This window comes from Phycomyces blakesleeanus (assembly GCF_001638985.1).
Source record: "Phycomyces blakesleeanus NRRL 1555(-) unplaced genomic scaffold PHYBLscaffold_29, whole genome shotgun sequence".
NCBI lineage: Eukaryota > Fungi > Mucoromycota > Mucoromycetes > Mucorales > Phycomycetaceae > Phycomyces > Phycomyces blakesleeanus.
This window is the reverse complement of record NW_017265162.1, coordinates 274,951-293,197: the sequence shown is the minus strand read 5'-3', so window position 1 is coordinate 293,197 and position 18,247 is coordinate 274,951. Positions and strand designations below refer to the sequence as shown.

Below are 18,247 nucleotides of genomic sequence, written 5' to 3'. Positions count from 1 at the left end.
AGTAGTAGTAGTAGTAGTAGTAGTAGTAGTGGTATTGGTTCTTACTGTCTTTTTTAGATAATGTCGTACCCTTGGTTAATATATATATATATATATATATATTATGCAGTCCTTTTTTCTTTCTTTCAACATATCTGTCATGAAGGCTTTATTCTAATCTAAATACATCTTTCCAGACTTCTAGTGTTTTTCAGCCCAAAATGATAAAACTGTTTTCTTTAATGATTATCATTATTAAAAAAAAAGTTTGTCTTGGCTTGATCGCTAGTGAAAACCAATAAATTTTTGCCAGAAAAGAAAAGAAACTCATTTATTATAAAATGTGTTCTTATTTATTTTAAGACTTTATATCCATTTGATTTGTGGTTATATTTTAGCTTCTAAAGCCATCACTTAACTAAATGAAATACAAAGAGAAAAGTGTATGCTTGTCATATGTTAGAAAAGAAACAAAGTAAAGTAAAATAAAGCAAGACAAGGCAAGGCAAAGGTGAAGTGAATATGCATGTGCGTATATAGAGACGTTCCTACATATACATCCTGTTTTCCATTGGTTCAGAGTCACTATCACTGTAGTTTTCAGCTGAAGCTTCATTGGAATCCGTAACGATTTCGAGACATATAACCTTTCCTTCCAATAGTACATGTTCGGTTTTTTGACCTTCGTTTGCTATGAAGGGTGGACAGATAACAATCTGAATTGTTTTAGCCCCGGCACTTGAGCCTAATTGAGTTTTTGTGTATGTTCGCAGCTGATCTTTTCCTTCAATCAGCTTTACAATATTGACAGCCAGATCTTGAGTGTGTATCGATAGACTCAATTCAGCCGCAGCTTCGACAATCTCCATCATCTTCTTGCGAGTAACATAAGGATTCATTGCAGGGAACAGTTCGTGTAAGAGTTTGACCAGAACACTGGCAACCTTTTCTCTTCTTTTCCTCAATGCGTCCGAAGTCTTTGGGTCTTTCAATAGATTTTCAAAGTTTCTTCTGAACTGACTTGAAAATTCTGGGGTTTGCTTTTCAGGTGTATAATCCGAAAGTTTAGGATATTCTATGGCGCTTGGTACCCCAAAATAAGAAGGCATATGACAAATATCTCGGAGAAGGTTGTTTATAATAATCTTCTCCACAAGTAAGTTGATGACACCCGAACTAAAGCCACGTTTTCCATCAGGTTTTTTGGTACACAAGGCTTTTATTCCAGGAAGACCTTCTCCGAAATGTCTGAAGAAAAACGCATTAACTTCCTCGTCTTTTGGATTCAGAAACTTCTTTAGAGTGTAACATTGATCTGACACCTTTCTCAGAATTTCTTTCAGCTTGGGGAGTTTTTTGTTGTTATTCATCATGGTTGTATATGTGATCATCAGTAAAGAAAAGGTTAAACACAAGCATTTATATATAAATCTTTTGTAACTTACCTTTCTCTTAGTAAAGTCACTCTCTACTTCCTCCAACCTTTGCTGAAAATAGTTAATTTTTCGCGTCTGCGCTTTATTGGTTATATCGGACTGTTTGGTTTGTTTCACATAGGAATTTTGAGCCTTAAAAAGCTCCATGTCTTTAAGAGTATATTTATCACGAAGGGACTCTAGTTCTTCTTGTAGGCTCTATATTATTGCCATTAGAAATTTTAAAGCATGTAATGTGTGGTGCTAAATATACTACTATTACTATTACTACACATACCTCTTTTTCATCAATTCTCTTTTCTGCGTCGGCTAATTGGCGTAAGAGAAAGGTAACCTTGTCTTCCGTCCCCTATGTTGTATGGTCAGATTGTTTATGATGCCGATAATAGAAAGTAAATATAATAATACTATACCTTTGGTATACTAAGTGCGCCTTGCGAAACAGACATCTTCTGCACTAGAGTCTCAATCTTGGATTCAAGTTCCTGTTTGAAAGGGTTAATGCGAGTGAAAGAGCTGATATTGAGGTACCAAAAGAGCAGTCTACCTTGGTTTTAACCAAATGGTCTCTTGCGATGGTCAATTGGCTACTTAGGAATATTATCTTTTCTTGGCGTTTGGTCTATATCAAATTATTAAATACACTAGCTCAAGTATATAGACAGGCATGACTCTTTTTTCTTAGATATGGTCTTATTGTCACAGAGATGTATCTTACACTTAAAGAATGGCTGTCTACAGTATACCCATACACGTCGAATTTCTGTAATATATAACAAAGGTCAATAAACACAAGCTATAAATTGAAAGCTTTGTATATTACCTTCCATGTTGCCTCAGACATCGTTTCTTTATTAATTTGTTCAGAAATAGACGTGACTATATCTTCCAGAACCTGTTATATATCATATCAATATCAATTTGATTGAGAAAGGAAAAAAAAAACAATAAAAAAGAATATCCATTACATTACCTTGCAATTATATAGATACGGTCGAGCGGCTGACAGTTGATATACCATCGAATTTAAATCTTTCTTCTCTGACTGTTATATTATTACGATACAGTAATTAGATACTCCAATATAAGTCAGCAATGTATTTAGTACACACATTCAGTAGGGCTATCTGGCCGTTAGCAATAGGCAGCTTTTTTGAGATTATTTTGTAGTGTTCTTCCATGCTCTGTTTTATCACGTTGACACAGTTAATAATCAGTGATTACAGTTGATAAACTGAAATCCTATCGCTCTTACTTGGAAAGCTTCAATCTTTTTATTTGCCTCGTTTACTTGGACCAATATCCGTCTGTGTCTATCTTTAAGGTCCTATTTTTTTATCGTATTAGGGTGCTTATTGTTTTTAAAGCAAATCAATAAATAAATGAATTATTATACCTTATATTTATCAAGCTCCGGTTTTATGCGAGCAAGCTCAGTTTTGGTAGCACTAAGATCTTCCAAGAGAGCATTATATTTACGCTCCATAATCTATTTCATTTTTTGTTTGTTTGTTAAAATCACTGTGGTTTTCCATCATATAAGCGTGTTTCAAGTTCATATTACCATGTAGCTCTCAATACGAAGCTCGTTATTCTTATGAGTTTCATTGAGATCATCGATTTTCTTTTGTTGAGTTCGCGCTATCAGGTTTGCTTGGGTGCTGCTCTTTTTAATATCATTTTCAAGATCATTGATGTTTTCTCGCAATCGTTCGTTTTCGTGCTTGAGCTGACAGTTGTCAGCCTCAAGTTTAGTGCAGCTCACAATAATTGTTTCGACTTCTTTCTTTGTGTAAGTAGACTTGGACACTCTTCCCATTGTCTCAATAAACTTGGCCTGGTTTGTGGGGGAGAATCCCGAAAAGTATGTGCCGATTGATGTCCACACATCGAGAGCTGGTGTTTCTATTGAGCAATTTAACAGGTATTTAATGAAATATGCTTAAAACAAATAAGAAGATTACTAACTTTTTTCCATATTCAAAACTTGGTAGATGAGTTGTATTATCTTTGTTAGCAACAAGAAATCGAGCTTTATATAAATCATTCTCACTTGATATTCTGCTAGCACACTTGATCCAGATGATACTCTGCAGTTACAGAGAAACAAGTATAAATCAAATGAAAGCAAGTGAGTAAATGAGGTAGTTAGACACTCTTGCGATATATGTGTATATATGGATTTCAGTTTTTTTTTGAATACTCGATTAAGCACCTACCTGGTAATACCAAAGAGTGTTTATTATCTTTAAAAAGAAAAAGAAGAAAAAGGGAAATAAAAAAGAAAATGTTCAAGCCTTTAGCTATTCTCCCTCTCATATGATTTCTCGAGATTATCGATGTCATCACAAAAAGTCCTGGCGCAGCGTTGACAAAAAAATATACACTAAATCATCACGTACTCTATCCAAGGGCACCGAGTCTTTTTACACAATGGATATCTCCCCTAAAGAAAACAATTATATAATAAAATTTATAGCCTGCTATATTTGATTAACTTCTTTGGAAGGTGTTATAACTTTTAGAAGTATGGAGTCTGAAACACCAGCACATAAATTAGTCTCAGGGAATCTAACTGCCTGCGTTTATTTTATATGCAATATCTATTTGTATTAAGAGTTTGTTCTTTGCTTAGATTTGCAAAAAAGAAAAAGAAAAAAAAAGAAAAGAAAACGCCTTGTAACACACAGTAAACTCCTTTTAGCCTTTTGTTGAACTTGAGGATTTCATCTGTTAGATCACATTAATCACAGTCTCTCGGCCCGAGTGTAAGACTCAAGAGTGATATATTGTTACAGTTTTCAACTGAAAAACATATTTAGAGTTTTTCTATTCCTTTGTTAGATATATATTCAATCTAATTATTACTTATCAGACAATCACATTTCTCGTCTATTGATTAATGCAATCAAAGGTATACAATGCACACTTTCCTTGTACTGTTGCATATCAGGAGGATTTTCTATTCCCACCCCTTCTCGAAAGAATATTCAATAGCTTAAAACCGTACATTCACAAATTAGGGTACATATTTTCTAATAACCACACTATGTTTGTAAAGTAATGACACTTAACGTATCATTAATGTTGTGTCTTGAAAACAAGTATCTAACCTTCAATACAAGCCAAGAACTTCTTTTTAGTACCTTGCTACCATGAATACCCTAAATTTTTGGCCGCTTTTGGAGTATGAGAAAAAGAAAAGAAAATAAAGAAGGTTTGTATATATTCTATAATATTAGCTATATAACTAAATAAATGCCTTGAAATATTACGATCACCCTAACTGTGCCAATTTCTTAAGGCCTTTAAGAATATTCATTACAGTCATTAGTTGCATCAAAATACATTGAACCACTTCTTTCATCATTTCATTATTTTTAGCGAGATTTACTTTGAAACATTGACCAGCTGTGTAGAAACCTGTGGGTTATAATTAAAATAAAGGGATATTGATTTTGACTACTCTATTTCTCTCTCTCTCTCTCTCTCTCTTTTTTTTTAGATAAAGAAATAGCCCTACAGTATATTGCCTTTTCTTACGTAAAACTACAAACAACACATGCGCATAAGAAATTAAATATATTCCTTGGTGTATACTTTGGCTAATGATGGCTTTGTTAACGACTGTAAATATACTCCAATATATATATATATATAAGCAAGGAATTTCAAGACCACATTTTGAAATCGTTTTTAATCCTTTATCCGACTGTTACACCATACAGCTTACCCCTGATAATCTATTACATTAACACCTTTGTTTTTCTTTATATTAAAGTCGCAACAGTAGCAAAGCTTTGGGGTATTTAGCTGACAAAGATCATTAGTATTCTTTTCTTTAAATCCTTTTAAGAAAATGCTAGGTTTTGAAGTAGGAAGAGCTTATTTACCTGTTCTGCCAATCGTAGCACAGACCAGAAACTAATAGGATGAGCAAGTAAAACGATATTAAACTATATTTTTTTATTGTTTCTCAAACTCAAGCTAAAAAAAGAAAGTCTTTATCAGTAATGCCCTATATAAAATAAAGATGTAATAGAAGAATCGGTCCAATTAATCAATCGTCTATACTAAAATTATTCTCGTGTATTTATCCCTTGATAAATAAGAATCAAATTATACAGAGAATGCTTTGTAAAAAATAATAGAGAGAAATTAATGGTTTAAAAGATATGTTTTCACAGGAAGTTTCTGTCTTTGTCCACAGCAAATATCAGAGGCTCAAATCCATATATCCTTAATTAATAAGAGTCAAATCTATTGATATATTCATATGGGTAGACATATTATTTTTCACATTATTGGTTTGTGACATGAAAGTGTGATTGGTCTTGTAAATCCTGGAGGGCAGCACACACATAATCATTTGCAGCTTAATACCAATGGTTAGAATCGCTGAAATTCGATTTCTGAAAGTATCTAATTTTAATATGCTTAACAAGTCTTTGGATACATCAAATAAAAAGAAAAAAGAAAAAATACAGGTAGACTAAGCCTTTTAAACTTGGTTGGCTGCGGCCGTAAGTGAACACAGGAAGAAGAGAAAGAAGAAACAGTCGTACCTGATAATAAGGGACTGTGTGTGTGGGTGCCTGTGCCTGTGCCTGTGCCTGTGTACGCCTGCTCAGCAGACATTTAAGCTATTCATAAAAGATATGTCATATTGTGTAATATGTGTCTTGTTAAAACCAATTCTGAGTCATTCTGATTGATGTGGGAACTTGACTACTAGTATTTTAAAGAAGGATAGAAAGGCCTTTACATTATGTGACATAATTGTACTTTTATCAACACTATCCTGAATTGAGTTAAATTAGATTCATTTCAAGTTCTTCAACTAACGTTTCCTTGAACATACAAAAAGAAGCCCATTCTCTTTCGCTGAGTACCAAACAGAAAAGCTTGGTCACACCTTCATTTCCTGCTCCTTTTTTTTTCTCTCTTTTTTTTTGACATTATGAAGAAGCAGAAGAAAGAACAAAAGATCCCTGATTTGCACACGATCAAAGACACAAAATCGCTTTTCAAACATGCTGTCGCGAGTCAGCTATCAAAGATAGTAACACGGTATACAGAAGCACAACTACTGCGGTTCATTGAGACACCAAAAAGCACAGCATATGGTCAATTTGCCTTGCCTCTGCCTAAACTAATAGCACAATGTACTAATCCCGACGAGGATGGCAACAATCCTCATCCATCCCAATGGTGCCAAGAGCTTGCTAAAAAGGTGAGCGATATTATTCATGTTTTTTATTTATTTATTTACTGACTATGTTTTGTTATAAAATCTTTATATTATATATATATGCATTTGTAGTTCAAACCCGACTCTATGATAGAAAGAGCCACACCCGTGGGCGTGTTTCTGAACTTTGAGGTTCAGCCAATTGAATATATTAAATATACTCTCCTTCAAGTTTTTAAAGAAAAAACTCGTTATGGATGGTCTTTGTCAAATACGGGCACAGTTTTGATCGATTATAGCTCTCCGAATATTGCAAAGCCTTTTCATGCTGGCCATCTGAGAAGTACAATTCTTGGTAACTACCTGCGAAGAATTCATGAGGCCATGGGCTATCAAGTAATAGGAATAAATTATCTCGGTGATTGGGGAAAACAATATGGTAAGTATATGCATTGTGCAGGCTGTGATTTTTTTCTTTTTTACTGAACATGTTATATTCTGAAATTTACTTAGGCCTGTTGGCTGTTGGGTTTGAGAAATATGGCAATGAAGATGAATTAGAAAAGGATCCCATAAAACATCTTTATAATGTCTATGTTAAGATCAATGAGGATATGAAAACTACACCTGAGATAGATCAACAGGCCGGACATTACTTTAAGCGCATGGAGGATGGTATGTCAAGTGGATAAAAAACAGACTCTAATTTATACGAAAAAATAACAACAGGAGATGAAAAGGTTCTCGAGCAATGGAAACGGTTCAGAGAATTGAGTATCGAAATGTACTTGCCGGTGTATAGACGCCTTGGCATCAGCTTTGATGATTATTCAGGAGAGTCAAAGACCGAACCATACATTGCAAGGATTTATCAACTGTTGGAAGAAAAGAACATTGCAATAAAACTGGATGATGGTGCATGGGTTGTCGACCTTGAAGAATACAAACTGGGCCGACCTATTATTAAAAGAGCAGACGGCACTAGTCTTTACTTGACTCGCGACTTGGCAAGCGTTTTACTGCGGATGGAGACCTACCCATGCAACAAGGCATTCTATGTCGTCGGAACTGAGCAAGAGCGTTACCTGAAGCAAGTATTTACCATTAGCCGGCTGATTTGGGGAGAAGAGCTACCTGGCTTGTACCATATTGGGTTTGGCCGTATAAATGGCATGTCAACTCGTCAAGGAACAGCTGTATTTTTACAGGATATTCTGGATACGGCTCAGAACAAAATGCTGTCGATTATGCAAGAAGAGGACAACAAGGATAAGTATGCGGATATTCTTAAGAGAGGTGTTCAGACTGATGGCGTGACGTATGAAGGGGAAAGAGCAGCAGAATATATCGCTGATCGACTGGGTACCTCGGCAGTCATTGCACAGGATATGTCAGGACGGAGGATTAAAAATTATGGATTTTCATGGGACCGTATGATTGACGCACGTGGAGATACGGGTGTATTTCTGCAGTACACCCATGCGCGTGTGTGCGGGTGAGTAGGATAATCAATTGAGAATACACGGGATGAAAAAGAAGGAAAGAAAAAGGAAAACTAAACAAAGGAAATTATTTTAAACAAGTATTGAGCGAAAATGCTCTGTCCGAGTGACCGATAATTGCAACTTTGGATTGCTAAAAGAAAAAGAAACATTTGAATTGGCACAGATGATATCCCATTTTCCTAGTGTGGTTCAGAATTCATTTGATAACCTTGAACCCTCTACCCTGGTGTCATACCTCTTTAAACTCGCCCATCTTATCAGTCAGTCCAATTACACACTCAGGGTCAAAGGCATGGATCTTCCATTGGCAGAAGCAAGAATGCTATTGTTCTGGGCCGCAAAAACAACTCTCGGAAATGGACTTCGATTGGTTGGAATAGAACCATTAGAGCGCATGTAGAATAAAGAAGGTAAATAAATGAATAATTAAAAAGAGATGGCTTCCTATATGATATTCAAATTCTTAGCAAATAAAATACCTCTTTCTAGAAAACACAGTGTACAAATGTTGATATTTTTAAGACTCTTAAAATACTTTATTTATTTATTTTATTAAAGAAAAAGTATTTCGACCCAATACAATAGAATATGTACTTTATAGCCAATTTACTTGACATGAAAACAAAATAATATGTATATACATAAATCCATAAATCCATAAATTCATAAATACATATCATGTATTCGACCAATATTTTGAGGCAAATTACAGTATTGACAGCTGCCTTTTCGGTATTTTATTGTTCCGATATGCTTGGTGGTCACAAGCCATCGTGACCGTCTTTCAAAGTTCGGGGTGCGTGAACGAGGTGCGTGTATTGATCCTCAAAGGTTATCCAACACATTCCTCCACACCAATATGATCATTCCCGTTCGCTGTTTCTCCTGTGGCAAGGTCATCGGTAACAAGTGGGATAACTACCTGTCACTTCTCCAGTCAGAATACACCGAGGGGTGAGATTTATTTTTTATTTTTGGTTTTGTACCATCTAATTATTGACATTTCGGATTTATTACCAAATTGTACTGACGCTTTTTTTTCTTTCTTTTTCTTTTTAGTGAGGCATTGGATGCTCTTGGCTTGAAGCGTTACTGCTGCAGACGTATGGTTCTCACTCACGTAGATCTGATTGAGAAGCTCCTCCACTATAATCGTAAGCTATCCTTTGCTTCATTGTACCACTTACTAACAATTTCATATAGCTTTGGAGCGTAGCAGAGAAGCACGTCTTCGCCATTAAGCGGAGAAAAGAAATAGAGAAAGCCTTTTATTTCTCTTTTTTACTTTATTTTACTTTATGGAAAGCATTTGAGGATTGGGACATGGACGAAGGATCATATTTTTTTTGTTTTTTTTACATATATAAATGAGGAGAGACAGCATTCAACCACTCTTACACAAAAAAAAACGAATGCAAAACCTGGCATATCAAACTTATACAAAAGAAAGGTTCACGGCAAAAAAAAATGAACGATAATGGAGCTTTACAATTGAGAAGAACCTTTCTTTTGAAAGGATTTCTTATTTATTGGTCTGTACAAAATAATACTAGTAATGTATATACAAAGACTGTCAACGGCACAATGTTAGAGTGAAAGCAAGTCTCGTAAAGTAATTTCTAAGGAGTTTGTGTATTATATATATTTATATTATCTTATAGTGGAGCAAAAGTGTACGATGGCAGGAGGAGCTATTCTAAACTGTCCTTCTAACACCATTGCAGAATCACGCAATAGAGAGTAGTATAAATGATAAACCACAGGTGTATCCTATTTAAAAATAATAATACATGGTTATTAAAAAAAAAGCAATAAAGATTCCACTTATATTATTTAATATACCTTTTCTTCTCTTGTGCCATTGAGAAATACTTTGTCGGCCCAGTCAGCAATCACTGCTACCTGTTCTCCAAGTTTGGGAAGATGTTTTGGTTCTTTAAAGTATTCATTCAACATCTTAACAACCTGTTCGTGTACAGAAAAGTCCCATGTAACTGCTCTCAAGAGAAATTCTTCCACGACCGCTTGTCGCCATCTAATATCCATTACACAGTCAACCAGATGACGCTTGATAATAATGTTGATGAATGTACGGAAGAAACTTTGATAAGTGTAGAGGTGAATATTGTAGTCTACATTGTCCTTATCTTCTTCAGAAGGAAGTGTGTTGAGAATAGACGGGAGACATCTAGAAAGAGAAGTGATGTCTCCTTCTGAGGCGCGGTCGATAAGATAGTGTACATATATCTTGCGAGCAACTTCACTTTTAGAAATTATGGATTCAATGCGTGTAATATTAATAAGGCTGTTTGCTTGGTTGGTAGGTGTGTTTTCGTTGATAATAACCACGCTAATGTCGTGCCAGAAATTGATACGGATATCACGATCAATCTTTGGAATCTTGAGATCAGATCCAGTTGCCCGAGGTGCATGTTCAGCAAGGTTGAGAAGTTTGGCATTATAGTTTATAAGATCTTCGAGATTTCCTGGAGCCTTTTTTTTAAAAAGAAATTGTGAGCATGTTTTTATATACATGTCAGATTGACTTACTCCTTCATCAACGCTATTTCTCAACCAACGAACAATACAAGAAGAAAGGAAATTTGAAATAATCGGGTCCATAAGAATCATGGCAAATTCACTATATATATAAAAAGACGGTTAGATTTTATATAGTTTAATTATTAATATTACTGACGCATAAAGTGGTTCTCCATTAACTGTCTTGTCAAAACATTCTTTAATTTTTCCAATGATAGCTTCGTCCATGTTTTGACTTCTAATACATGTATCAAGGGACCAGATCAGCTTATGGCACTCATCTGTTTTATAAACCTAAAAGCCAAAAAAAAAAGAAAAGGAAAGCTTAGTATAGTTATCTTTAGCCACTTGGACAACCCACTTCTTCAATATCTTGATCGTGAACATTCATCAAAAGATCGACACGGAGGGAAGATAAACTTGGATAAGGGGTTGCTTCGAAAACAAGACGAAGCATGGTCATAAACATAGTGTAAAGTTTGGGATCACCACCAATAATATCCATGATTTTGAGTACAATGGGATGGGAGCGTCTATTGATGAAAACAGCAGTAATTAATTTAGAAAGAAAAGTAGGATGTACCATCTTCAATCAAACGGATTTATGTATATATCTTTAAGGAACTTTTATTATTAAAATATACCTTTCTTCAATAACACCTTGATAACTCTCTGGCTTTAGGTTCATAGCTAGTGCCTGGAGTCTTTCATTGTGATGATAATCGTTGAGAACGTTTAGCATCTGGCCTTGGAAGAATCCTTCGTCTTGTTTCCAAATACGTTGCTTAATATTAAGAGGACAGTTCTGATAAAACCAGCAAAGCGTGTAAGCATATTCCCATAATAAAATATTGTATATAGTTGTACCTCAAATACTTCCTCATCATTTTTTAGAGAGCTTAGGATGTCTTCGTCCACATATTTCTCAAATTTCTTCAAGAGGGCCATGGGAACAGGCTGCATGTAAGGTATGTGGATGTAAGGAGACGTGCGTCGATAGAGATCACGGAAGCTTTTTATAAAATAAGTTAAAGATTGCGTAAAAAGGAATGAGGATTGACAACGGCTTACTCATTCAATGTGAAATCAGGACTTTCAATGCGAGCCAATATGGCTTTATTCAATGCATCCAGGCAATAAAGGTGAACTTCATGACGACTGTATCCAGCGAGATCAAGAAGAGGATACATGGCCTCAATCCCGGGCAAGTCAAGTCCATAGATCCGCTGGATTGTTCTAATAGCCTCTAAAGGATCTCCTGATTGCGACAGGTGAGCTTTGATTGTTTCTTCCGCAGGACCAATGAGGTTTGTTTTTGACATTATAAAGTGAATGAATGGTGTGAATAAAGCAACCTTCTCTAAGGTACCTATTTTTTACACGTCACAGGCATTCAGTCAATCAATGAATCAAGTCAGTCAGTCAGTCAAAGGAGCGCGCTCCAAACGCGTCCCTTATTCTCACCCCCAAAAAAAAGATATAATGTCGCTTATTGTTTATAGATAGCAGAGAAAAAGAGGATAATAAGAAACTAAATATCACAATAGACATATAATTTATTTTATTTGTATATCTGGAGCTTATTTTTTCATGCAAAAATAAATAATTCCGTACAATAGAGAACACCGCAGCTGCACTACCACTTTGCTCGAGTACTGATATATTATCAATATTTATCCATGTATGTATTTATAAACCTTAAACAAACAGAAGAAATGCCATGAGTGCATTAACATAGGGTTAAATAATACATGCATAATGTTAATGCGTCAGACAGGGACAAATTGGAACACAATTTCTTCTCTTTTTGTATTTTTTTGGTTTTTCTTAAAGGTATATGGTACCTGAAAATAAATATCACATATTTTTTTATTGGGTCCCTATTCCTATATCTAACAATTTAGTCAATCATATCCATTTAGGCTATTGACGTTCTTGTTTTATCTTCATATTTTCACAAACTCAATTCAATTGCAAGCTTTAATAATCGATAGTAAAATAATGCGCCACAAATCCTTGAAACAAATAACTAAAAAGACAATGCTATTAAGAGAAGAAGAAAAAAATAAAAGAAGAGGGAGCGATTTTGTTATAACTTGAAAACAAGGGACTTTAAAGGTTTGGCTTAACATTATCAGAAAAGTTTGGATGAATGCTGCAATAAACAAGATTTTTAAAGAGTTGTTTTTTAAGGTAGAATTTTTGTGCATACATGGTCATTAAAGTTCATGCTGTAAATAATGTTTCTCTCTTTTTAGGATTCTTATTGTCAGGCCAAACTGATATGCGTAAATAAATACATTGTTATAAATAATATGGCCGATTAACCATCTGCAACTTTTTAGCTATCCTTATTGTTTTAAAGAACCGGGCTGATAAGCTTACAATTAAATTGGAAATAAGAATAATTAAGAGTGGTCAGCTATTCATAAATATCATAAAAATGTTTAATTTTTTTTTACAAAGCAGCTTTACTAAATAATAAAAGTTTGAATACCTACTATATATCTCAAAAATAATAGTGCAGTGTTTCTACTTGAAATCGAGACAAAGTAAACATTTATTCAGAAACTTTACCTGTAATTGTCTAAATGTCCCAGAGACAAACTTTTTACGTTACAGAGATAGGATTGTTATTGTTGTTGTTGCTATTGCTGTTGCTATTTCTGCTGCTGCTTGTTTGCTTGATTTTATCAGATCTTTGGAGAGTGGTTGGTGGTTGGGTTCCTCTCCAATTTGACAAAGCAATTGTCATCATATATGTTGCAGTATGAACATCTCGTTGCCACAATGTATTACAGGTTCTGAAGGCTAGTAAAGAAAGGACAACTTTAGATCGTAAAAAAACCCAGATATTCTTTTATATGATAAGTACAATCTGACCATCTCTTTTTGACCAGTATTCAATCCTCAGTGTGGCTAATATACACTATATAAAATGCTTTCCGAAACCTAACAGCTGAAGATGCTCTTAACGAATCTGAGTACCTGTATATAGATAACCACAGCAATAACAATCTAGTCGCTGTAACATAAACAGTTTGGCTCTTTGAGACCTCTAGACAATTACAGGTAAGTTTTCTGAATAAATGTTTACTTTGAAAATTAATTTCTATTTGTCTAGACATTTTCCAATTTGACTAAATCCCAAGTAGAAACACTGTATTATTTATTCATTTAAATGAAACTTCCGAAATAGACTTCTGGTAGGTGTATCATGTACTCATTATGATTGTTAAGCAAATATTATTAAATTGTGTAAAGTAAGGTGAAAGGGAGGGGAGGTCATAGTGTCTGTCTCTTCAAATAATAGGAATATGTATTCGGCATGCGACCTCAGCTAAAAGTCTTAAATATAGCAATATTCACTAACAATGAACTCTTCCATAAATATAAAGGGTAACCAATGTAAGAAGTGTGCATTTACTGAAAAGGTGACAAGTTGTTCTATTACTAACATATATCTTTATTCTTTTATAGCTTTAAAAGCACATCTATATTTTGTAAACAGGTAAGTACAAGGATAATACACGCTTGGATATAATGTTTATATTTATTTATTTATTTATTGAAGGTAAATATTAAGTATATATATAATTCCAGTCGATAAATCCTATATGCCCATCCAGGAGAGTCCATCGGTGCTCCACATCTTGTTCTTGTGCTTCAAAATCTGCTGTAATAAAAAAGAAAGAAAAAAGAAATATAAAAGTACATACCTGCAAAAACAAACACGCAGAAAAAAACGGACCCAACGAGAAAAAAAAAACTAACTAAAACACAGTACGAAGTTGGGGACATCTCACTTATACGACATCCGGTGGATCAGCACAACACCGAGATGAAGGACGACTAAGCATCAAAAAAAGAAGTTGGCTCAATGCCTTGAAACCCTCGGCCTCGTACTCAGAATCCTGGACACCACCAGAGCTCAGTCAGGGTCCCGAAGGTTAACCTGTTGGCTTGAACCTCGTTATATACAAAATAAGAACAAAATAAAATGCTGAGATGTTTTGCTTTAGCTTATGTTTTGGAACGATTACTCACCGATTAAGGAGTTCACCAAAGTACTTGCGCACTCTAATGAACTCGCCCGCTGGACCGCTATTTTTTTTTTGGAAGAAAAATATGCAGACAAAACACGTTAGTATCTTTTCATGTCAAGTTGGTAAGTAGTAAAATGGAAATTAGTAGCAGATTTTTGCACACAAGAACAAGAGCAGGAGTGTTTTTCTAGGCTTCTGGTTATGTCTTTCTGTCAGTCTATTGCAAATAACAAATAAAGAAGTTAGATCTTGCTCAACATTAATGCACATGAGGTTGGTAGCATTAGCCATTCACTCGTTTTCTTGCATCTGTCAAAGTTGAAAATATGGAGCGCCTCTTTAAAAAAGAAAAAGGCGAAAATATGTTCAGGTTAACTTATGACACCGAACGGGACATGTTTGAGCTGGCTTTAACATGCTGGTGGTCTTTACATTCGTTACTTACCTGGTGTAAACGTAGACAGACCTAAAAGAAGGGAAATACAGATAAACAGACGCGTATGCCCTTGAAATAAATTTTTCCTACGCCAATATAGATGACATCATCATCTATTTGTGATGCAAGCATTCCTAGCCACTGTGAGAAAAAAATTGCGCTTCAGGGGGTGATTTTAAAAAAATCACATGCATTCTACAGAATCGCCCTCTGAATCACGCCTTTTTTTTTACCGCAGTGGTTATTTTGCTCTAATAAATTCTCTCACAGTGGCTAAGAATGCTTGCATCACAAATAGATGATGATGTCATCTATATTGGCGTAGGAAAAATTATTTCAAGGGCATACGCGTCTGTTTACTTGTATTTCCCTTCTTTTAGGTCTGTCTACGTTTACACCAGGTAAGTAACGAATGTAAAGACCACCAGCATGTTAAAGCCAGCTCAAACATGTCCCGTTCGGTGTCATAAGTTAACCTGAACATATTTTCGCCTTTTTCTTTTTTAAAGAGGCGCTCCATATTTTCAACTTTGACAGATGCAAGAAAACGAGTGAATGGCTAATGCTACCAACCTCATGTGCATTAATGTTGAGCAAGATCTAACTTCTTTATTTGTTATTTGCAATAGACTGACAGAAAGACATAACCAGAAGCCTAGAAAAACACTCCTGCTCTTGTTCTTGTGTGCAAAAATCTGCTACTAATTTCCATTTTACTACTTACCAACTTGACATGAAAAGATACTAACGTGTTTTGTCTGCATATTTTTCTTCCAAAAAAAAAATAGCGGTCCAGCGGGCGAGTTCATTAGAGTGCGCAAGTACTTTGGTGAACTCCTTAATCGGTGAGTAATCGTTCCAAAACATAAGCTAAAGCAAAACATCTCAGCATTTTATTTTGTTCTTATTTTGTATATAACGAGGTTCAAGCCAACAGGTTAACCTTCGGGACCCTGACTGAGCTCTGGTGGTGTCCAGGATTCTGAGTACGAGGCCGAGGGTTTCAAGGCATTGAGCCAACTTCTTTTTTTGATGCTTAGTCGTCCTTCATCTCGGTGTTGTGCTGATCCACCGGATGTCGTATAAGTGAGATGTCCCCAACTTCGTACTGTGTTTTAGTTAGTTTTTTTTTTCTCGTTGGGTCCGTTTTTTTCTGCGTGTTTGTTTTTGCAGGTATGTACTTTTATATTTCTTTTTTCTTTCTTTTTTATTACAGCAGATTTTGAAGCACAAGAACAAGATGTGGAGCACCGATGGACTCTCCTGGATGGGCATATAGGATTTATCGACTGGAATTATATATATACTTAATATTTACCTTCAATAAATAAATAAATAAATATAAACATTATATCCAAGCGTGTATTATCCTTGTACTTACCTGTTTACAAAATATAGATGTGCTTTTAAAGCTATAAAAGAATAAAGATATATGTTAGTAATAGAACAACTTGTCACCTTTTCAGTAAATGCACACTTCTTACATTGGTTACCCTTTATATTTATGGAAGAGTTCATTGTTAGTGAATATTGCTATATTTAAGACTTTTAGCTGAGGTCGCATGCCGAATACATATTCCTATTATTTGAAGAGACAGACACTATGACCTCCCCTCCCTTTCACCTTACTTTACACAATTTAATAATATTTGCTTAACAATCATAATGAGTACATGATACACCTACCAGAAGTCTATTTCGGAAGTTTCATTTAAATGAATAAATAATACAGTGTTTCTACTTGGGATTTAGTCAAATTGGAAAATGTCTAGACAAATAGAAATTAATTTTCAAAGTAAACATTTATTCAGAAAACTTACCTGTAATTGTCTAGAGGTCTCAAAGAGCCAAACTGTTTATGTTACAGCGACTAGATTGTTATTGCTGTGGTTATCTATATACAGGTACTCAGATTCGTTAAGAGCATCTTCAGCTGTTAGGTTTCGGAAAGCATTTTATATAGTGTATATTAGCCACACTGAGGATTGAATACTGGTCAAAAAGAGATGGTCAGATTGTACTTATCATATAAAAGAATATCTGGGTTTTTTTACGATCTAAAGTTGTCCTTTCTTTACTAGCCTTCAGAACCTGTAATACATTGTGGCAACGAGATGTTCATACTGCAACATATATGATGACAATTGCTTTGTCAAATTGGAGAGGAACCCAACCACCAACCACTCTCCAAAGATCTGATAAAAGCAAGCAAACAAGCAAACAAGCAGCAGCAGAAATAGCAACAGCAATAGCAACAACAACAATAACAATCCTATCTCTGTAACGTAAAAAGTTTGTCTCTGAGACATTTAGATAATTACCGATTTTTTTTGAATAAATGTTTACTTTCCCTGAAAGCTGATTTTTCTTTGTCTAAATTTCATTCTCGTTTTGTTGACAAAAGGTAAGCATATTGTCTACAATTGCATTTTGATTCGTCTAAAGCATTTCTTAATTTGTCTCAATCTCAAGTAGAAACACTGTACTAATCCAAATGAATACAAACCAAAAGTTTTTTTTATTAAAATCAGTTGGAAAACCTCTAGAGGTTTGCTTATAAGAAATCTTTAGAACTTGAGAGAGAGAGAGTGTGTGTGTGCTTGTAGAACTTTCTTGGATATAGAATTCTTCTACGTTGGCATAAAACGTAAAGCTATACGTAATATCTTGCTGAGTATTACCGTGTTAATGAGCTGTATATGAGCCAAGTTCAATAGAGAAATAAAACTCGGTAATAACATGGTTCATTAGCCCAATTCATTACTGCCAAAGCTCAATATAATGATCCAAGAGTCTTAGGCCTTTAAGAACGCTTTAGGTATAAATATTTCTAAAGAATCAGATAGAGCTGTATTTAACTTGGAAAATAAGTGATACTGTGTATTGTTGAGTAAACACCATAATCCTGTAAACACAATCTTTTTAACTGTGGTATTTCCTTCTCCAACAAGGAAAATGTAAAAAAACAACCTATTCTGCTAGTAAATGGAACAATTAAAAGTGTATTTTCGATTGGATATAACATCTAAACCCCCCCTCCCACAAAAGAGATTATATTACTATCTAGAAATACTCAATGTAGAGCTTGTTTATCTTGGCGAAGAGTTTCCAGA

General features: G+C 34.8%; 7 protein-coding genes across 7 annotated transcripts; 3 read left to right on the top strand and 4 right to left on the bottom strand.

The window, feature by feature from the left end:
• Window positions 1–527: 527 nt before the first annotated feature.
• Window positions 528–3,393, bottom strand: PHYBLDRAFT_151393 (STAT transcription factor; the record flags this gene model as incomplete). The annotated part of the gene is made up of 13 exons (XM_018432676.1): window positions 528–1,274; window positions 1,425–1,613; window positions 1,693–1,764; window positions 1,829–1,900; window positions 1,963–2,037; window positions 2,134–2,178; window positions 2,239–2,310; window positions 2,389–2,460; window positions 2,528–2,599; window positions 2,671–2,742; window positions 2,812–2,904; window positions 2,980–3,320; window positions 3,384–3,393. 13 exons carry the CDS (start codon window positions 3,391–3,393, stop codon window positions 528–530), a joined length of 1,932 nt encoding a protein of 643 aa, XP_018285525.1.
• A 425-nt stretch (window positions 3,394–3,818) lies between these two features.
• Window positions 3,819–6,053, bottom strand: PHYBLDRAFT_69353 (hypothetical protein; the record flags this gene model as incomplete). Its single annotated transcript, XM_018442082.1, has 7 exons — window positions 3,819–3,861; window positions 4,562–4,645; window positions 4,697–4,838; window positions 5,149–5,158; window positions 5,309–5,371; window positions 5,716–5,861; window positions 5,981–6,053. The coding sequence occupies 7 exons, from the start codon at window positions 6,051–6,053 to the stop codon at window positions 3,819–3,821; spliced, it is 561 nt and encodes a 186-aa protein (XP_018285524.1).
• A 322-nt stretch (window positions 6,054–6,375) lies between these two features.
• PHYBLDRAFT_183522 (hypothetical protein) lies at window positions 6,376–8,691 on the top strand (the record flags this gene model as incomplete). The annotated part of the gene is made up of 6 exons (XM_018438786.1): window positions 6,376–6,648; window positions 6,739–7,045; window positions 7,120–7,281; window positions 7,336–8,101; window positions 8,190–8,521; window positions 8,601–8,691. 5 exons carry the CDS (start codon window positions 6,376–6,378, stop codon window positions 8,509–8,511), a joined length of 1,830 nt encoding a protein of 609 aa, XP_018285523.1. The 3' UTR covers window positions 8,512–8,521; window positions 8,601–8,691.
• A 279-nt stretch (window positions 8,692–8,970) lies between these two features.
• On the top strand, window positions 8,971–9,261 carry PHYBLDRAFT_9792 (hypothetical protein; the record flags this gene model as incomplete). The annotated part of the gene is made up of 2 exons (XM_018444036.1): window positions 8,971–9,065; window positions 9,171–9,261. Coding segments are annotated over 2 exons (186 nt in total), but the record flags the coding sequence as incomplete, so codon positions are not given.
• Window positions 9,262–9,761: 500 nt separating this feature from the next.
• On the bottom strand, window positions 9,762–11,974 carry PHYBLDRAFT_151391 (hypothetical protein; the record flags this gene model as incomplete). Its single annotated transcript, XM_018432675.1, has 8 exons — window positions 9,762–9,881; window positions 9,954–10,604; window positions 10,662–10,752; window positions 10,810–10,946; window positions 11,014–11,185; window positions 11,297–11,457; window positions 11,520–11,664; window positions 11,724–11,974. The coding sequence occupies 8 exons, from the start codon at window positions 11,972–11,974 to the stop codon at window positions 9,762–9,764; spliced, it is 1,728 nt and encodes a 575-aa protein (XP_018285521.1).
• Window positions 11,975–12,864: 890 nt separating this feature from the next.
• Window positions 12,865–14,606, top strand: PHYBLDRAFT_174176 (hypothetical protein; the record flags this gene model as incomplete). The annotated part of the gene is made up of 8 exons (XM_018437207.1): window positions 12,865–12,940; window positions 13,175–13,363; window positions 13,693–13,724; window positions 13,777–13,803; window positions 14,051–14,060; window positions 14,133–14,163; window positions 14,239–14,330; window positions 14,437–14,606. 8 exons carry the CDS (start codon window positions 12,865–12,867, stop codon window positions 14,604–14,606), a joined length of 627 nt encoding a protein of 208 aa, XP_018285520.1.
• Window positions 14,607–16,072: 1,466 nt separating this feature from the next.
• PHYBLDRAFT_174175 (hypothetical protein) lies at window positions 16,073–16,652 on the bottom strand (the record flags this gene model as incomplete). The annotated part of the gene is made up of 4 exons (XM_018437206.1): window positions 16,073–16,242; window positions 16,349–16,440; window positions 16,516–16,546; window positions 16,619–16,652. The coding sequence occupies 4 exons, from the start codon at window positions 16,650–16,652 to the stop codon at window positions 16,073–16,075; spliced, it is 327 nt and encodes a 108-aa protein (XP_018285519.1).
• Between the last annotated feature and the right edge of the window lie 1,595 nt (window positions 16,653–18,247).